General features: G+C 38.9%; 1 protein-coding gene and 2 long non-coding RNA genes across 6 annotated transcripts in view; 2 read left to right on the top strand and 1 right to left on the bottom strand.

Annotated features, from left to right (window-relative positions):
• LOC118206163 overlaps positions 1-10,506 on the bottom strand; it is an 11,162-nt gene extending 656 nt beyond the window's left edge. Inside the window, exons 1-3 of the long non-coding RNA XR_004761146.1 lie at positions 9,105-10,506; positions 8,840-9,033; positions 1-338 (exon numbers count right to left, since the gene is read on the bottom strand). The exon at positions 1-338 is cut by the window's left edge and continues 656 nt beyond it. This is a non-coding gene — a long non-coding RNA (uncharacterized LOC118206163). The remainder of the gene's footprint in view (positions 339-8,839; positions 9,034-9,104) is intronic.
• On the top strand, positions 957-4,303 carry LOC118206164. The gene is made up of 2 exons (XR_004761147.1): positions 957-1,240; positions 1,831-4,303. It is a non-coding gene; the product is annotated as an uncharacterized LOC118206164 (long non-coding RNA).
• An 82-nt stretch (positions 10,507-10,588) lies between the features above and the next one.
• nr2f1a (nuclear receptor subfamily 2, group F, member 1a) lies at positions 10,589-19,492 on the top strand. Of its 4 annotated transcripts, none has more exons than XM_035378437.1 (4): positions 11,491-11,680; positions 11,763-11,848; positions 13,454-13,981; positions 17,341-19,492. In XM_035378437.1, exons 1-4 carry the CDS (start codon positions 11,640-11,642, stop codon positions 17,613-17,615), a joined length of 930 nt encoding a protein of 309 aa, XP_035234328.1. In that variant the 5' UTR covers positions 11,491-11,639; the 3' UTR covers positions 17,616-19,492. The 4 variants fall into 4 exon arrangements, with proteins under 4 accessions (XP_035234326.1, XP_035234327.1, XP_035234328.1 ...); XM_035378438.1 differs by having other exon boundaries at positions 13,457-13,981; XM_035378435.1 differs by having other exon boundaries at positions 10,589-11,848.
• Positions 19,493-19,888: the final 396 nt, after the last annotated feature.

The following is a 19,888-nucleotide window of genomic DNA, read 5'->3' on the forward strand; positions in this document are numbered from 1 at the left end:
GAACCGTAAGCAGAATTTGACACCGACCACAGTGATGGCCCTCATGTACTTATGCTTAATGGGTCATTTTTAAAAGTAAATGGGGAATAATTACTATTTGCTGTGCACCCGGCGACCTTACACATCAGATTTCTGCTTCATCGGGCTGTTCTGAATTGTGACTGGATGATGATGATGATGCCAGCTTTGTGAGTGAGCCAATGAGCAATGAGCAGCTGGTTGTGCCACATTTTTACAGAGCATGTATCTAAAAATCTGTGTATGCATGAGCACATGGCATGCACACATTGCCAATAGGACTCACCTTAAAAGACCTTTACCATGCACGAGATTATCCCCTGCAACAAAGTAAAAACGCCTGTTACCGCAAGAGGTAACAAAGAAGAAAGACAATATTATATAATATTATCACAATAGCCACACATTAAATGGTTAAAGTATGAGAAACGTAGTTCCTGTTTTAATCAGCAACATGCATGCACATTGGAGTAAAATGAAAGCAAGCTTGAAATTCAATAAAGCTTTTCATCTATAAAGTGTATTTTTAAATACCATGTAACTTTGATTATCTAGTTCTGTGTATCTGAGTCATATCATATTGCTTTATTCTACTAAGGTATGGTTTAAAAAAAAAACACCCAAACAGAGTACATCATATTGCTCTACAGTGAACAATAAGCCAAGACGCTATTCGAAGGCATCTCATTGTACCCATCTCAGAGACTAATTATTTTATAGACAGGCAGTGGTTTTACAATGTTATCAGGAAATCACACATTATAATTCAGAGACTTATTTTTCACAGACATATAATGCCCGATATCTTAACAAAATACATCAACCAACATTAAACATTGATTAATGCAATTATGAAAGTACTGCACGTTGCCAATATGGAGAACGTAGCATATGGATAAAAAAACAACTGAGGTCAAAGTTCGCAACCAAAATGGCGCTTCGCGGCGGAAGGCTGCCTGCAGCCTTTTTAGTCTTTCATGGAACGACATCTGTATGGAACCTACTTTCAAATTTTGTCACCACACTCGCAGTGGCGGTGGTGCGCTGTTACCTGTTCAACCCAAAGAAACGTCATTTGCAAGCCAAGATTTGGGTTTGATTATTTGGGTTTTTAACAATATTGGACTTTCAGTTGCGTAGTGAATGACAACTTCACCAGAAAGAAGACCGACAAAGAATGGTACTGCGCCATTTGTTGGCAAGTTTCGAAGTTAATCGGAGGGTCGGTATTTGGTTGTGTATCTTAGTGTTAGTGTATGCATGGGTTTGTTGCGGTGATTTTTCGCTGTTCGCATATAAAGACAAATTAACGTTTTTCTTTTCTTTAACTTAATACGCAGTGTATAGTTTTGGGTTGGTTGACAAACTTTAATTTTCTATTTTGTGTCAAACGCAATCAGAAAAGGCTTCAGAATGTTTCAGCATAACAACGCATGTAAGATCGCTTTACTTAAATCAACATGAAAGGGATGGAATGTTTATTCACAGCTTAATTTAAAAACTTCTCTTTTTTTTACTGTAATCACGTTGCCAGCATTTGAAGTATACATTTGATGAGAACGCTTTTGACAAATGAAACATTATGCACCACTCATATTGTGTTACTAAAATTATAATCCAGGCATTATACCTTATTTTTAGATTATGTTTATAATGAAGTTCTGAGCCTGAGGATTTTTTTTTTTTTTTTTTAAGATTGCTGAAACTTTTCACCAGTGCTCGTGCATCACTGAAGTTTCTGATCTCATAAGAATAATAATGATTCAACCTGAAGGTTTTAATTTTACACTCTGTCCTTGTATCTCCTGACAGGCAAATTAAGTTGATTCCCAAAAGTTTGGTGCTGTGCTGTTCCCTTCTGTGTCAGCCTGAGGACTGGAGGCCACAGAATCAGGGACACAACCTTGCTCTCTCCCAAGTAGGTTCTGATAACGCGCAGCTGTCTTGGACGGCGAACTCAAGAGGAGGCATTCGATACATCCAGGGGGTCATCAAGTGTCGCTTGTCCTTTCCTGCTTTGCGTCACTTTTCAGTACCAAGCATGTTCTCTCTGGCACCCGCACTCAAACAAAAATGACCCACTTTGCCTCTCGAGAAGAGGAACCGTTTCTTTCGTGTATTTCCTAAACCTACACAGATGTAAACAAACACGCATCAATGTACTTAATATGCATTGATGTTGATTGAGGTCATCTCGTAAGGGACAAAAAATGTAACTACACAGCAAAATATTCATTGTCAATTCAGCACACAGTTATTATACGAGTCCACAAGGGATGAAAATGTACTCTGTCAGAGTGGATTTCAGACGGAACAATTTTGCTGTATAGATTTGTGCTCAGCTAAAACAACTTAGTCAGTTGAGGTCTTACCCTAAATGTTTAATATTGTTAAAGGGACAGAACGCGGCCTAGCAAGCAAGTGCTTTATTAAGGTAAACGCATGACATTTTGAGCAAGTCAGGCCTGACAAACGCCATTGAGATAGCTGAAAGTAATTTGCTGCTTAATACATATAATACAGCATTTGTGCTCTAAACAGTCTCATGTCTATTCTGAAATTCTCAATCCTGCGCTGGAGCCCTGCCATTCTTTTTATGTTCATAGAATCACAAAATTTTAAAAAATAAACTAAGACCGTGAAGACCAAAGAAAAAGATGTAATACCTACTCTTTTCTTTCTCGGTATGTAGCTGCAGAAGATGTCGGTTGCAGGAACCAGTACACTGTCGTGTAAATCATGGGAAAGCAATGCTGCAGCTCTTACAACGTTATATGGGGACTGACCTGTCCCGAGATTAAGGCAGCGATGTGGTCTATAAATGTCCAAATGTATTGACTGCACCTGGACATGAGAGCAAGTTGTTTTCTGTTCCACTCTGACTGTCGAGCACTTGATATTGGGTTTGTGAAGCTCAGCTAAATATCCAATAAATGTTCTCCTTTGCAAGACTGCAGTATAACAGCTGCTGTCTTTTCCTCAGTAGGGCTACCTAGAGTGTGGCAGCGCAATAGGGATTTACTGTGTGGGCCACCTATTTGTACATTTTATTAAGTAGTTGGGAAGAATTTTTCAGTATCTCAGTATTACCTGTAAGATTTACCTGAAGTTGTGTATGTAGATAAAATCCTTCGCACACAGACTTCCTCACACACACACCCGCACACGCAAGCACACCTACACGTGCGTGCACACAAATGCAAAACACTATATACTGTGTGCACAGGTGTGTGCGTGCACGGACGTATGTATGCATACACCTTAAAGTGTATGGACGTGCCTGAGAGATGCTTGAAAGGTAAATGCATTGTAAATGTCAAGCGATAAAGTTTTTGGCGTCTCTACAGTTAAACATCAAACTCAGTAATGATAAATTACTTTAGATGAAAGGCTAATCCTGGTTCAAACATGGAAGAGGAGGCTGTGAAAATTGTTTGTCATAAAGTATCTTTGCAAAACTTGATTTGATTGTTTATAATACTGTATAATTGATATATCATATTGTGTAATCATAGCCATAAACACTATGTGTCAACTCCCATATAATACTTTTGAAAACGTGTGGTCGTTATGTATATTGAATATTCATATTTGTTTATTGATGCATTAATGCGTAGTATGTGGTAAACAATTGAACTCCGTTACAAACTGTCAACGCTAAATACTGTTTGGAGTGAGTGTATTTTAGATGGTATTAAATATTGAAGCTGAAATGAGTTAGGACCACATATTTCGGTCCGAAGTGAACGTGTTCATCTTGCTGTACCATGTTACTCCTAGGTGGCGGTCGAAACCAAAGAGAATTCTAATTAAACGCCTGCTGTGTGTGTGTTTAAGAGACCTATTATTGTTATGTGAAGTGAGTCCACCCATTTCCTGCAAAAGATAGATTGATGAAGGCAAGTTCATCGTCATTATTTTGGCACGGCAAAATTACTAAAACTAAACGGTGCTTACATGTTGCGCAGTATCGTCATTCAACACGAATACACTTAATCCACGCTCAGTTAAACCCCTTAACTTTTGTGACAAGTCTCTACGCAGTCATTTTATTGTAATACCACTAAAAAGTAGCTGAGCATAGATTGCAGATTTGCTAAGAAGGTAAAGCGCTTCGGCCTCAGTGTCCTTTGCCTGTCTACAGTATGTTTCCTGATAACCGACGGAAGGAAAGGTAATCCGTGTGCAGAATTTTTAAAAGCTTCTTCATACTTTATGCATTGATCAAGAATTAAACTTTTGCCCCCTCGTTTCCTGAAATAAACGTTTTTGAAAGTTACTGTCATTTTCTAACGTGAATGCGTATTATCTTTTTCCTTGACGGAAACGACTGTGAAAAATATAATCCCGGCTCGTTTTAGTTGTGATCTCAATTTGATTAATTTATTGAATAGTTTATTACCATAATGCCTAAAACTTAACATCTTTGAAATTACATGTCAATTTGTTATCTACGCGAGAATTACGTTTCAAATGGAGTAAAAAATAATAATAATAACCTGATTTTTTGTTTTACTTCTGTTTCAATGAATATTCACTGCAGGCGAAGATGTACTCGCGCTATGGATGCAGAGTCGGACCAGGTTCTTGTCCAAAACTTTGCTATAGCTCAATAACCCTCGCAGATTTTCTGCTACAATCGAATATCCAACTTTCAATTTAACTCCATGAAATGTTTCTGACTCTTAGAGACTTTGCTCAAATTATGTAAAGCCTGATTACTAAAACAAGATCAAGTATTCTTACTAAATCCATTTTATTTGATGGTTTTCATTGTTTATTTTTATGTAGTGAGTTTGACACTATATATGTATTTGAAATTGTATGACATTTCTGTTTATAGGTATTTTTTTGGTAAAATTCTTATTTCAAAAAGACAGGCCTATTTCTAAATACAGGCTTATTTTAATGACATATTTGCCATCGTGTTCATTTTCATTTGTTTCTTTAAATGATCTTGTTTTTAAGCGTCTTCTGTGCCATTAAAACGTGTTTGTCTTCCCATGTTGACTACATGGAAAACCTGTTTATACTTTGATCTCGTCATCAGTACTTCAGACTTGCTTTTGGTTAACAGTAAAAGTTCAATGTATGTACTGTATAGCCGAGGATGCTTAGGCTAAGTGCTAATGGATTTATGATGTCTGTCTCAGAGACATCCAAACTAATTAGCACATATGCTCTAAATAGATGATGGTTTTGTGTGCAATAAAACCATTACCCATTGCATAAACTGACAGTCCCTCTAACTAAAGTTTAACCACAAGCTAATTGGAGAAGTCATTTAGGCCTTATTGTCCGCAGTTAGTCTTTCTTTTTTTCAGTTTGAAACCTATGTGGGCATATTCATCGTGACTGGCTGCTAGATATATTTGTGAACTAGAAAAAAATCATTTAAAAAAATACGAGATACAGAAATGTGCCCGTTTTGTCTCTGGCTGCGTATCCATCTAAGTCTTTAAATGAGCGGTACCTAATCCAGGTGCGAACCCGTTAGTTATAGCTGATTATATAATATAGCTGGTTAAAGCCCAATTAAAACGAGGGTAAACTCGGACTCTTTACGACTTTTTCAAACATGTAGTCCCTTGTGATTAGGCTTGGCTTTGTTTTACCTGTCAGTGGTGTTGATTAAAAGAGGGCAGTCTCAAAGTTTAGTTGCACCCCACTTTCAAGGCTGAAAAAGGTTACATTTGTACCCAGAGTAAAATGTACCGAAACTTAGTTGACAAAGTGTTAAACTAATGTATATGTCTCCAATGTCGCAAGTTTATGTAAAATTTTATATAATCCATTACATGAGTAATTATATTATTAATTGTTAAATTTATTTATGTCATGCAAAATGGTCTACTCGTCTCAACGTCCAATTTTCTAGCGTCTCCGTCCTATGAACTGTTTCATGTCTTTAATTTCAAATGCTGATTTCAGTGAAAACTCCCTGGATTTTTAAGGCGAGCTCGAGTGTACTAATCTGCGTGTACTAGCTCTCCCAATTTACCCCTGATTTAAATTGAATAACACGATATCAGTCGTCATGTGGAACACTGCTATATGGTGTTTATTCTGGTTTCAAGAATGAGAAGATCCACTGAAGTGTGACAGTTCGTGCTGCATTTGTTACGTATAGTAATATAAAGTGACGTGGTTCTCGATTAAAGATATTTACCCCTTTTCTCACGAATACCCTTCCCATTAAGAGCGATTAGATTATGTCTATTGAAAGTTGCTGGCCCATAGAGAAAACGGCAGCAGATAAAAGGCGATTTCAAGTGACCTTCTAGTCCCTTTCACACCAATCTGAGCCCCCGAAATAGCCAAGGATCAGACTGGACAAAGGCCTCCACCGCCTTTCTTTCAACTTGCAGAATCTCAAAGCAATGGTAGAAGCAACAAAACCTCTAACTCGCACATTAAAGTTACGCACAGCTTGTTCTTATGAGAAAAACAGAAATTGCAGCTATCTCAATTTCTCTGTAGCTCAATACACCTTGAAATAAACAGCGTATGGTTATTTAGAGGAGAAAACATGCACTAACGCATTCGTTATGTTTAATTAACATTATCATTACACAAGCACATAACTTGTAAATTATAGTGAAAATAGTTTAAGTAACTTATTAGGTACGAATTTTGGAACTTATGTGACACCTGCATAATATGTGACTTCAACTTTTTAAAATTAAAAATACTATATTGTCGCTTGTATTAGACCTTCACCTGGTGGCAAGTATGAAAACGTGTTAGTGCAAGTGAAATATTTTTCAGATTATTAAAATCTGCAAGTAGTTCTTGAATCATGTGGTAAATCGATATTGTATTGATTGTTGCCTTTAAATAATATATAAGTATCCTGAATATTTCCCCTTTTGAACGTTTAGGAATGCTCCCATATAAAACTCGCTGCTTCTTGGTATTTGCTAAGAATGAGCCAGGCCTCACGTGCCGTGTTTAAGTAATGGGCTCTTTGGGAAATATGTTTCCGTGATATATCACTGCTTAAGTAAAATATGGGGATAAATGGTTTTATTTCAAAGCATCGACCAAACCCCACGTTTACAAATTGCCCGCACAGTTCAAAGCCGACGCGAGCCTACGCGGGAATGTGAAAACATTGCACGTGAGATTGGTTGTCTGGGTAATTTGTAACCCTTTCTCATGGCAGAGAAACATAAGACTTGTTTTTACAGGTGGCTTCCCGACAGAGGCCTTTAAAGTATAGCGAAAAGCAATGAAAGCCCACGTTAATTTGAACTTAAATGGTCTACTGATTTGATAGATCCATTTTAATGTAGCGTGTAACATCTAGATCACTAAACGTAAAAAACAGTATAGAAATTGTAAACATAATGTGTTTTTTGTTATTTTAAAAGAATTTTAACGCAACCCTATTTTCACCACTGATCTTGAATCATGAAGGCTGGCGACTATGGAATTGCATTGTCTTTATAACTATTCCTGGAGGGAATTAAATATACGGATTAGAATCAGTTCTAAATATGTTTTTGAATAACTTGTTTTACTCATGAATTTGACATGTATCATTAAAGGGAGAGAGCAGAACATCGTAAAGACTGTCTTCTTTCAATATAATACTGTTATATGTGTTTATCACTTTATCAAATGTTATTCTTTATACATTCAGCCAGTAAATGTGTGTGGTTTTAATAGGTTTTAGCCTACCTTAATATGCATATATGAAACAAAATGTGTAGTTTGCAACAGTAAAACGGTCCCCTGCAAATGTTTAATTTCAGTATATAGTCTTATTTTTACGACTTTACCCTAACTATTCTGTCTTATTCACAGAGATAACTTTGCTAATCTTAATAATGATAACGATGATGATAAACTGCTTTATTTATAGTAGAATTAAATGTGATACTATCACATACTGAACATAGTTATACATTTAAATGTTTTTTCAATAAAAGTTAAATCCTTACGAAGTCGCAGGTGTAGCTAATAGTCTATTACTGCAATTATTATTGTAACGATGGACTTTAAAAAATAGCCATACTAAACATACTTTACCCACGTATTTTCCTTTGTGTTTTCCTCTCACGGAAATGGAAGATTTGGATAGTTAAATATGGGAAGGAAGGCCATACGTTTGCAGCCTAACTTAATTGAACACTGTCTTAATGTTAACATTTATCGTCTTGGATACCCGAGTTAGGAATGGAAACCCCCTATTCCTCATATTGTACAGACGTAAACTGGACCAGTGCATTAGTCTTCAAGTAATTAATATCTTATTTACAGTTATGGTTTTGTGTGTGTTTTTTTTTTTTTTTTACTTTGGAATGAACATCTTGAGTACCGACGCTGCCCAGTAACTCGCAAGTTGTGCTCCTGTGTTTGTCTGTCTTTCAGTGACCAAGTCGATCGTGTAACTGTCCTTTCAATCCGTTAACACTATCGCTTAGACAAACAGGCTGCTATCGATCTTTTCATTATGTGATTAAACAACAAATACGCTTGAGCAGGTGAGAAGCTTATACGACCTGGAAAATATTTTTTTTTCGAAGATGTTAGCCCGCCAGTAACGATCCACAAAAATAAACAGATTGTGTGGGTATAGAAATGCAGAACTCGCTATGAGAAAATGCATTTGTTAGCTATTAAAAAAAGAGAAGAAAAAAACAATCTTGCGAATTTTTCTGAAATTTGTTTCAAGGAAGCTTCCATAGTTTGTATGACATGCACACAGAAAATAGCATTTGCTGGTTTGCTTTTGGTCATGGCATTGTGTGACAATCTATTTTTGACTATTACGGCTAATTACGAATTGTATACTACAAAGAAATGGTGTACTTACCAGACGGAAATAGGTTTAATTCTGATGTTTCTATCTGCCATCCACCCATCACAGCTTTCCATGGCTGCTTCTTCTTTAAATGTCCTAGTGTCCACTTTCCCTCTTCTGCCTCGCTGTTTTCGTGCAAGCTTTCTTCCCTCTTCTCTCATTCGCTATTCCCTCTCCCTCTCTCTCCTTCGCGCTCTCTTCGCAATCTGTGGAGTAAAATCTTGATGATACACTTACAGAACTTTCCCTTTGTCTGATTTAATCTTATTCGTTTCACCTTTTCAAGAAGCAGAAGACATGACCGAGAGTTTATTTGGAGCAGCGGGGAGAGGGACGCGAAAAGCGCCGTTGCTGAATAGTCAAAAACAGACATCCCCCCAAGAACTGCATTTACTGGGGCACTGCTTCGACATTTGCATCCTATTGTAATGCTGCCTCTTTGCTATTTGTACATTGCATTTACGAAGTAATACCAACTATAAACCCGCACTAACCCTGACCGTTCAGCTCTGGAACCATTTGTGTTATAAAACTATTACGCCGCTGAACTTATGAGTTGAAAAGGGACGCATTGGCACATTTGACATCATGTTTGTACGTATAAGAATATATACGCACGTCAACACGATTATTGGTGTACATCTTAACGCAACATACTTTTCTTTCATACAGAAGCAGAATGTGTTTTATGAAAAACTTTTTTGTTCGGGAAATTTATTCTGCAAAAATGGTTGCAAAGTAGCAAGATGAGAATTTTGCTTTATTGCACACTACGTCAACAATCGCAATAGTGCTGATAAAAAATCCATATGCATCTGCATTTTTATAACATTTCTTTAAAAGGTACTTGATTACAATACATTATACAGCACTGTGCCTCTGTAATTGTCTACTGTACGCTAGATGGCAGTCCGATCCAGACATTTTAAGTCTGTTCGGCGCAGGCTTCTCTGTCTCGATACAGACAGTCGGATTCCCCGCGCAATTTTCAAGCAACTTAACTTAATTTTGGAATTACTGTAATAATAGCAACATAACATGGCATCCGCGTTGTATTCTTGCTATGCATTACCAATTCCAATATCTCTGTCGGGTTTCAAGCTGTGTGTTTCCGTCTCGCTGTAATCAGAATCGGCCACTATTATTAAGGCTGGTTCTGTATTAAGCGATCGTTTTTTTTTTTTTTTTTTTTGCAATATAGATGTTTTCACATAAATGCTCTTCGTTTACATTGCGCTATGTTCTCCTCTGCATTGGTATGAAAAGTGGTTTACATGCGCTGCGTGTTATCACACGTATTTCTTCATATTGTAAAATTAGAGAACAGGGCACTGATACTGTCAGTCACATTAGCATTTAGGCTATAATTAAGACAGCAGCTTCAAACAAACCGTCTCAAACTTTGAGGGACTCGACTCGAGTCCTTTCACCCTCGCACGTTTGTTTATTTCACGTGCACCGAGCTATGTCCCCCTCTTTTACCCCTCTTTTTGGCTATTCTGTCCAGGGTTTCTTCCTCTTTTGTGACAATAGCGACCCATACTAATCAGGTTTCAGAGTAAATAGCAGCGCAGGGCGAGCTCGATGTAAATCGTGCTTGTCAGAACCCCCCAGTCGTAGGTAGCAAGCAACGAGGACTCTAACCAATGGAGTGAAGGAGGCTTGGCTAACCTTAGCCTCCCATTTTTCTCTCCCCCCCTAAACCCCCCCCCTTTTCCACCCCCCTCCTCAATGCAGGGCTCTGACCAGTCAGTCGCCTTTGATTATCAGTTGCCAGCAGCCCCTCTCTTGGCTCCTTGACACGAGCACCATATAAGGCGCAGCGATCTCCATAGAAACGTGTCAGTTTCAATAGTAGTGTCAAAGTTCACTATATACAGACATTCGCGCAGATCCCCGTTTCGGAAACATTGCTCTGCTGGTCTTCCCGTTTAAACGCATTCATTTTTGGGTCTCTCCTTCTTGCATATTCTATTAGTTGTTGTTTTTTCTTTTTATCTTTTCTCTTTCGCTCCATTCCTGCTGGAGAGGTGAAACTACAGGGGCACTTCGACGACGCCGTTTTGTTGGTCCAGATGAGTTTTATTTTGAAAATATAGACATAAAATTCCGCTCTTCAGTTTTTTCCTCTCTTCCACCAGTGAAGACAGGAGTAAGGGACAAGGAAGAAAAGAAAGGGATTTATTTCACGCCAGACTTTGGATCGTTTTTTTCTTTTTTTTTTCTTACACAATTCATTTTTATTTCTTCGTCTCGGTGAATCGGTCCTGCCTCGTAACTGGTTATTTTAAACCAAACTGTAATTGTTACCTCTCGTGCGCTCTTTTTACCAAGATTGGGTTCCTGAATGGCTGACTGCAATTTACCTTGGAACTGGCCTCCCGATACTTGCATATCCTGATCGGGTGCCTTTTCGATCGCCACTTTGTATTTTGAATGTATTGATTGTCCTATGCTCACACTTTCCTATGTGATCGCCTGCTTCGGTTTGACTTTTCACAGTCGTTTATTTGATATTACCTCTTGTTCCACGTACAAGAATCCCAGCGATTAGTTCGCTTTATAGCACTTTTCGGGCCCGAGATATGGCAATGGTAGTTAGCGTCTGGCGAGATCCGCAGGAAGACGTGGCCGGAGGAACTCCGAGCGGCCCGAATCCAGCAGCTCAGCCGGCTAGGGAGCAACAGCAGGCGGCGTCGGCAGCTCCACACACTCCGCAAACCCCGAGTCAGCCAGGACCCCCTTCAACGCCAGGGACTGCTGGCGACAAGGGGCAGAGCCAAAATTCTGGACAGAGTCAACAGCATATTGAATGTGTGGTTTGCGGAGACAAATCCAGCGGCAAGCACTACGGTCAGTTCACCTGCGAGGGATGCAAAAGTTTCTTCAAGAGGAGTGTCCGGAGGAACTTAACGTATACATGTCGTGCCAACAGGAACTGTCCCATCGATCAGCACCATCGTAATCAGTGCCAGTACTGCCGACTGAAGAAATGTTTAAAAGTGGGCATGCGGCGGGAAGGTGAATATATTTTTTTAATGCAATCTCTACACATCCGCAACTCCCGCAGGCAAACCGGCGCGTTATTTACCATGAAGGTCATTTATATTTTTGCCCAAAGACATTCATGTGCGCGATTATGTGTATGTTTGTGTGCGTAGGCTGTGCACAAAGGAAACGCGCATGTATTCTTGTGTGTTGTAAAAATTCATCGCTTCGTAGGTCTAGTGAGTGCTGTGACAAAGCGGTACCCTATTTCTCTGTTTATCCTTTTTAGTAAAAACCAGATCGCCGTGTCTTGCTCTTTTTCTGCAAGCGCAACGTAGGCTATATGATTTTCTTTTAAAAAAAAATAATTTAGTATTTAAATGTCTTCTTAGTCATTGCCTCAGTGCGTTTGTGTGTGTGCGTATGTGTGAGAGTGTGTGTGTGTGTGTGTGTGTGTGCGGACGTATGTACGCATACAAAAGTAGCATTTTGCACATGCTTGTGCATACGCACTTGCTGTTATTGCCGACTTTTTGCATATGTCAGGTCGCTTATGTAGTGTCACAAGTGTAATGTACGTTATTTTAGACAAGTGTTCTGCTCTACAGAACTTTAGTGGGATTTGTTTAGCATTTTAGTGTGTTTCTGTAAAGGCCATGCCATCCCATCCTCGCCAGTACAGTTTTTACTATAGTGGAAAATAGTAATAGCTTAAAATGGCAACTGCCGTGTGAGTTCAGGATATTTTATTGTATTCTGTAAAACAAATATTCCTTTAAAATACAGCGCACGCGTGAGGCGTACCGACTGTATATTTAAAGCCTCCATTTATGATGCAAAACATAAATGTTGTCTTTATATCACTAATTGTGTGTCCTCGTTGATGGTAGCCACAGCATATTTTAATCCCTATTACCCGTAGCTGTTTTGCTCGGGTTATAATAACAAAACATAAACGTGTTGACTCAGTTTGTCAATATTATGTTTTGTTTTTTGTAGGCGAATTAGAAGAACAACCGTCGGAACTGCAAAGACGATTGTGTTTTGCATTCAGGTAGTTAGTGAATCGTGTGTTTAGGCACTGCAAGGGTGTATGGAGAGTGTATATTTAAATGGGATCACTCCACTAATATCGAGTATCATAGCATGAGTTGTTTTAACGTTGCTCTTGCAGTGATTTATCTCGGATGTGTCTGAGTGCACTTATTACGAAGCAAACACGTGTGTGTGTGTGCGCGCGCGCGTGTGTGTGTGTGTGTGTGTGTATGTGTGTGTGTTATTCATGTATGCATACAAATATATAGATAAACACTGAATCAGTGAGACGCCAGACTGATGTAGTGGGAACTTCAAATAGAATTTATAACAAAAGCTGGCGGTTGGAATTCATTGCACATGGTCTTTTTTCAGAATGGCGTACCCACATGCAAACACACGCATATTCACGGCAGATAACATTATTTCCATTACAAATTAATACATTTTATTACTGTTTAAAGGGAGAATCGTGGAGTGACAGCAAATACGCACACGCTATGTCAGTTCAGGAATTTCTGTGGAATATACAGCCTGCACAGAAACTCAAATGTTTATCAGCTCTGGATGCACATTTCCTCTCCTTCTCTTTCTTTTTGTCAGCGGTTCAGCGAGGAAGAATGCCTCCAACCCAGCCGAACCCAGGCCAGTACGCACTGACGAACGGGGACCCTCTGAACGGTCATTGTTATCTCTCCGGATACATCTCGTTGTTACTCCGGGCCGAGCCTTACCCGACCTCCAGATACGGGAGCCAGTGCATGCAGCCCAACAACATAATGGGCATCGAGAACATTTGTGAACTGGCTGCTCGCTTGCTCTTCAGCGCCGTGGAATGGGCAAGGAACATCCCTTTCTTCCCCGACCTCCAGATCACAGACCAGGTGTCACTTCTCAGGCTGACGTGGAGCGAGTTGTTTGTGCTTAACGCGGCTCAGTGCTCCATGCCCTTGCACGTGGCCCCTCTGCTCGCCGCGGCTGGCCTCCACGCCTCTCCAATGTCCGCGGACCGGGTCGTGGCTTTCATGGATCACATTCGTATCTTCCAGGAACAGGTCGAGAAGCTCAAAGCCCTTCACGTCGATTCGGCAGAGTACAGCTGCATCAAAGCAATAGTCCTCTTTACGTCAGGTAAGCGTTAACCGAGCCTATGCGAGGCCTTCTTGCAGGGGTCTGAACGAGAAAAGAGTAGTAGAAGTAGACCCAGTGGTAAATTCTTTCTGAATTCCGTCCCGTGTTCAGTTCCACTTTTAAAGCAGTTTATGTAATATGTAAACGGCGTTGTGTGCCCCGACATAGATGGGGCCCAACACTTTCAGAGATGACCACAAAGCCCACGATGACTGCGTGCAGAGTTGTTTTCAGAACTGTGGTCACAGAAAAAACATTTTTTTTTCGTATACAGTCGTATAACTACAATGTAGTTCTCAATGTCATCTAAGTGTTTTAATAAGAGCGTAGAGCACGACAAAACGGCAATAGAAGTGTAGCACAGACCGTGGGAAATTTAGGGAAGTATTGCCTGTATGATGATTTACGCAACACGTGTCTCGTCGAATTAATTAATAAGCTGACGGACATGAAACAAAATGTATGGACCCCTTGTCCGAGCGAGAAAGATCTCTATAATGTGAAAATTCCCGCTCACGTTCCACTATGTATGCGGTGGTGCCTTTCGCCTACCGCGAGTGTTAATATGTATTTTGAATTAGGCATTCTATACCATCCTAACAATGCAGTCACGGTTTATATTACGTTGAAAAAAATATCCCATGGGATTTTGTGGGGAAAATATTTTATTTTATATATATATATATATATGGGGATGTAATGGTCATTTGCCAAATATGACTATTTTGTAATTGTGTAAACACGTCGGCCTATATAAAATACTTATGTTACTGGGTACGTATTAAATATAAAAACTGTACATTTCTCTCTTAAACACATCGTTACTTGGCATAGATGTCGTTCCATAAATAAACACAGCATTGCATGAACTACATATTAGAGCTTTTGACAAATCACATAGACGCGCAGGGATCGCGCGAGGCCTTGCAGAGGCCCCGAAGAGCCTTAATCTGTGATCCCAGCAAGCTGCTCAACAATTTTTGGAAATTCGGTTGAATTTTGGGGGATATGTGACGAATGACTTCAGCCATTTTCAAAGGTTTTTGTAGTGCTCCGCTTTAAATCGCAAATAGTTTATAGCATTATATACTTTATTAGCGCTGGTTGACTAGCCTCGCAAGCCATACTGGTCAGACAGACCTCGTTTTATCACAGAATGCACTGTCCCTGGGAAAATGTATATTTTTGCATTTAAGGCAAAAAAAAATCCTTTTTACTTTATTTTTTTTACTTCTTTCATTTTATGAAGCATACACTTCACACGCTGTACCCAGTTCAATAATGATACATTAGAATAACCGTGTGTGTGTTGAGGATGAGAGAGGTAGAGGTGAGGGTCAGCTCTTCACCCTGCACTAGCTAACAGACTCACCAAAGGATATTCAAATGAACTACTTTTTTCCAGGCTGTTGACTTCATTGTGTATTTTTAGGTTCTAGATAATCCCTATGACTTAATCAGTTTCATTTATTATTATTATTATTATTATTATTATTATTATTGTTATTATTATTATTATTAGAAACGTCACTTACATGTATTCGTACATTTGAGTTTTTATTATTATTATTATTATTATTATTATTATTATTGAGAACTGGATATATTCTTATGGAAGATCTCCGGAAGAGATTTTGACTGTGTAAAAAATATATATAAATCCTACTGATTTAAAAATATTTTTACAACAATCCTAGGTTTCATCCGTCCTGAAACCAAACCATGGATTAACTATATTAATGTTGCTTGGGCATGCATCAGTGCATTCCCATTTTCGTGAACTGGTCACTTTTTTTTTGCGGTTGTTCTTTTAAGCCTCTGGTAAGACTCTGGGACTTTCTTTGCTCTGTGTTAGCAATGAATTGCAATGAATGCAATCTGTGTTAGTTAATTATGCCCCAAGTTATTTTTGTTTAGTTTTCTTTAAAAAAAAAATATATATATTATGCATTTTAAAAATGTATATCACATTTTAACTACCTTTTCTGTATATTCTAAGGTGATTTAATTTATTTATTTTTTTATCTGCATATGCATATAGCCCAATGTACTATAAATATATGGGTCATGTTGGATGCTTTGGGCCTACAGTGCAGAGAGAATCTAAAGCATTTTAATTTGCTCATTTTGGTCCTGGAATTCATAGTTCCATATAAATTATTTCAATATGAATGATCCGGTGACCAATATTTTCTTTCTTTATGGAAAATTTGCCCATATTCATTGTTTTACATAGTATTTCTCGAACCTCCCTGTTAATCCAAACGGATTTGCATACATGGGCTACCCTGCTTAGTTTAAGGTCATTGTAAATCATTCTGGGATCTCAGCCTGGCCCCAGCACAGTTCACAAGTTCATAAGGTTATTGTGTCTGACCACAGTGAATTATAGCTTGGCGAAATAAAGATCAGTCTAAAAGCCTTTTAGATGCCATTGTCTGATGTTTAATACATTATACTGACTCAGAGACCTAGCTATGTCTCTAACAGGGTAGCTACAACACTGTTTCAACCCGTAGTCAAATCTAACGGTGCACATGCCGGAATGTTGGTGTTTTCCTAAGGGTTTGGGATGGCGTTACAGCATGGCATGTATGCTATGAACTGCCGCGGTTGCCTGGTATGCTCTCGTAAATGCAACATTAGGGTAAATATAGAGCTAAGGAATAGGGTCTTCAATTTACCAATGTGTCTTCCATTTGCTGAACTAATTGGTACAAAACAAAATATCGTCGTGCACGAACAAAGTGTTGATTAATGTTTGTGTCTCGATGGCCTATTTTTGTTATTCTGACGTGCTTTTAGCGTGACTATTGACTTCAGTCCTGCTGATAAATTCGATTGCTTCCAGCGGCCTTGTTTTGTGTGTTTCATGGCAAGCCAAGAAAGACATATCCTCGAAGACCGGCAAAATAAATTGCCGAGAATATCCACATTGGGAATAATTAAGCCCTATTACAATTGTGGAAATTCAGACTTATTCTGCTGTCCAAGTTTCATAAATTTCCATAGACCCTACAAACACTACTAAACACTATTAAACTACTACGCTTTATTGGCTAGCTGTTAAATGTAGAGTTGGGGCTTCTCAAATCTCCTTTTCAAACCGTTTTATTTTCCCTTTTCTTTTGTTTATGCACATGTCTTGGTATCTGCATAAGCGGGATCACATTTTGCGATATTCTGTCCAAATGACTTCGTACAATGATTTTGCGTGCTTGGCAGGCGCTTCTCGTTCTAGAGTGATATTGCACGTACCGTATACCTGGAAGTGTGTTTTATTTCAGTTTGACACTAACCCATAATGCGAATGTTAAATGATAACCTGGGTCCTTTTGTCTTCTGTTTTGGCTTCTCAGACGCTTGTGGCCTGTCAGATGCGGCTCACATCGAAAGCCTACAGGAGAAGTCTCAGTGCGCCCTTGAGGAATACGTGAGAAGCCAATACCCAAACCAGCCGAGCCGTTTTGGCAAGCTCTTGCTGCGGCTGCCGTCTCTCCGCACCGTCTCTTCATCAGTAATTGAGCAGCTGTTCTTCGTCCGCTTGGTAGGTAAAACTCCTATTGAAACCCTCATAAGGGATATGTTGTTATCCGGGAGCAGCTTCAACTGGCCTTATATGTCCATCCAATGATCCGAGCGAGAAAGTGAAAAAACACCACGAACGTAAAAGGACCAAAAGCAACCTGAATAAGAAGACTATATATAGGACCTCATTTCTGAACACCGTAGAAGACAAGACTTTGCCCCCATTTTATTTTATTTTTTATTTTTTTGAAGGGGGGGACTGAGATCTGAGATGGAATACATTATGTACAGAAAATAAGGAATGGACTTACTCTTGTGTAAATCCACTCTCATCTACAAGCAAACGACTTTTCATTTTGTAAAATACTAGTCTTTATTTTCTTTTTTGTAAAAAAAAAATACAAATAAAATGAAAAACATCGTATGCGCAGTAAAAAGAATCAAGACCTAGCGGGAAAATGTTTCCGAGCAAATTATAAGAAATGTCCTGTGTCTATGTATCTTTCTCTGTTTTGTATATTTCTGGTTCTAAACCAGGTTTTCTGTGATTCTATACTAATAATTTTTGATATAACCTTTTGCTTCTTATAATGAGTGCGATATATGTTGTCGAAGCTATGTTCTCCAAGAATTAAAATTGAAGTGAGAATTTAAAACAGAAAAATAAAGAAAGTTAGACATAAGAAACGGTCTAATCGCTATGACAATATTATCACTGATGGTTGACCTGCCAACTACAATTGATGCTACGGACGTGCAACGGCGAACTTGACCTCATGGACATTTTGAGGAGAGGACACACCTGAAACTTTTCCTGGTTATAGCCTAAGTGTGTTTGGAGTCGATCATCAGTTAAAAAAAAAAAGGAAAAATGAAAAGACATAAAAGAAAATTCAAAAGCACTTTTAATATATCATTTCAAATACATTTTGTTTGTTTCGTCTTGAAATTTTCATTGTTTCTTGGATTTTATTGGTTGTTGCCTCGATTTGCATATTCCATGATACAGCTTTTTCAGCAGGATCCGTTGGTAAGAGTTGTGTGATGGTGACTGTACTATTAAAAACAAGTAGGCAACAATGTCTTGTTCTCAAGAATTTTCATGTGATGCGCGAGTTGGAACATCTCTAACCGACTGGCGGCGGAGTAACCTGCAAAGCGCAAAACCAAAAATTACATAAGGGATACAGGCCCTTTATTAGGCCCGTTGTCTTCACGTAGACTCCATCAACGTTTGGTCCCTTCTTTAAAGCCTTTTAACATATTGATGCTGAAAAAATCCAAAGCATTGGCCTTTACCATCCACCTGTACCCTTTTTATGGAAGCGTTTATAAATGTATTTTGTTTAGACGCAGGCTTTGTTCAAATGGGGGAATGCCCCTGGGTTTTGAAAATTACTGAAGTGGATTAGAAGTGTGGTTGTCTGTGTAAGGTTTCACGCGCATACAGACGTGGGTTCATGGAAACTCATGGACACACGAATACGTGCAGGAGCTGGCGTTTGCGTTGTTGGGTTGTGTTGTTAGCTACTGGTGCAAATCGCCGTAGCTGCTTCAGCGTATGAATGTTTAATATTTTCCCAGACAGCACTGGAAGAATGCGCTCTGTCGAGGGACATTTTCCCCATCATATCAATTTATTGCGGATCTTCCAATCCACCTTATCCGGAGAAACTAACGACAACGAAGCGAAGCACCAGTCCAGTTTTAACCATTGTTTTTTTGTTATCCTTCTCATTTTGACTGAAGCGCTGCAGGAGTAGGTTCAATAAAGAACGGCAGTAATATATGTGGATGGGAAATGTGTAAAGTCGGTCGGTATGGAGACTGAAGCCTTGTAAGGGTTAGCGGGAAAGCCAAGTGCACAAACAATGTTAAGAACTGTCAGGAAGGACGTCTCATTAAAATGTTTGGGGATCCACCCTTTGTACTTCGTTTCCTAAAAATATCATGAACATATTAATAAACATTTCGTATTAAGAACTATATGTAGCTTTCTACTGACATACATTGATTGATTACATTATCCGTTGTATATTGTCCTCAGAAATACCATGAACAAGTATTTAAAGTATGAATTTTGTGGGAAAACCTTATGCTGCGGCGCATAAAGATTAACTGTTCAATTGAACTGCACACGGGGAGTCTTCAAATTTTGCTCTGTGTCTATGCAAATGACTCAGCTCAGTGTAGGTCAAACGAGTAGGAAGATGCTAAACGTAGAATTTGCGTTCCTTCACATTCCACATTTCGCGATTATGAGATTATCTGGCTGTTTCTCCAAAAAAATAGATAAAAGAGCTTACTTTGGCGATTTGTTCTAAGAATATACCTCCATATTTGAATAATTGTTCCACAGCGAGTATGAGGGTTCAAACT

This window comes from Anguilla anguilla, chromosome 10, assembly GCF_013347855.1.
Source record: "Anguilla anguilla isolate fAngAng1 chromosome 10, fAngAng1.pri, whole genome shotgun sequence".
Taxonomy (NCBI): domain Eukaryota; kingdom Metazoa; phylum Chordata; class Actinopteri; order Anguilliformes; family Anguillidae; genus Anguilla; species Anguilla anguilla.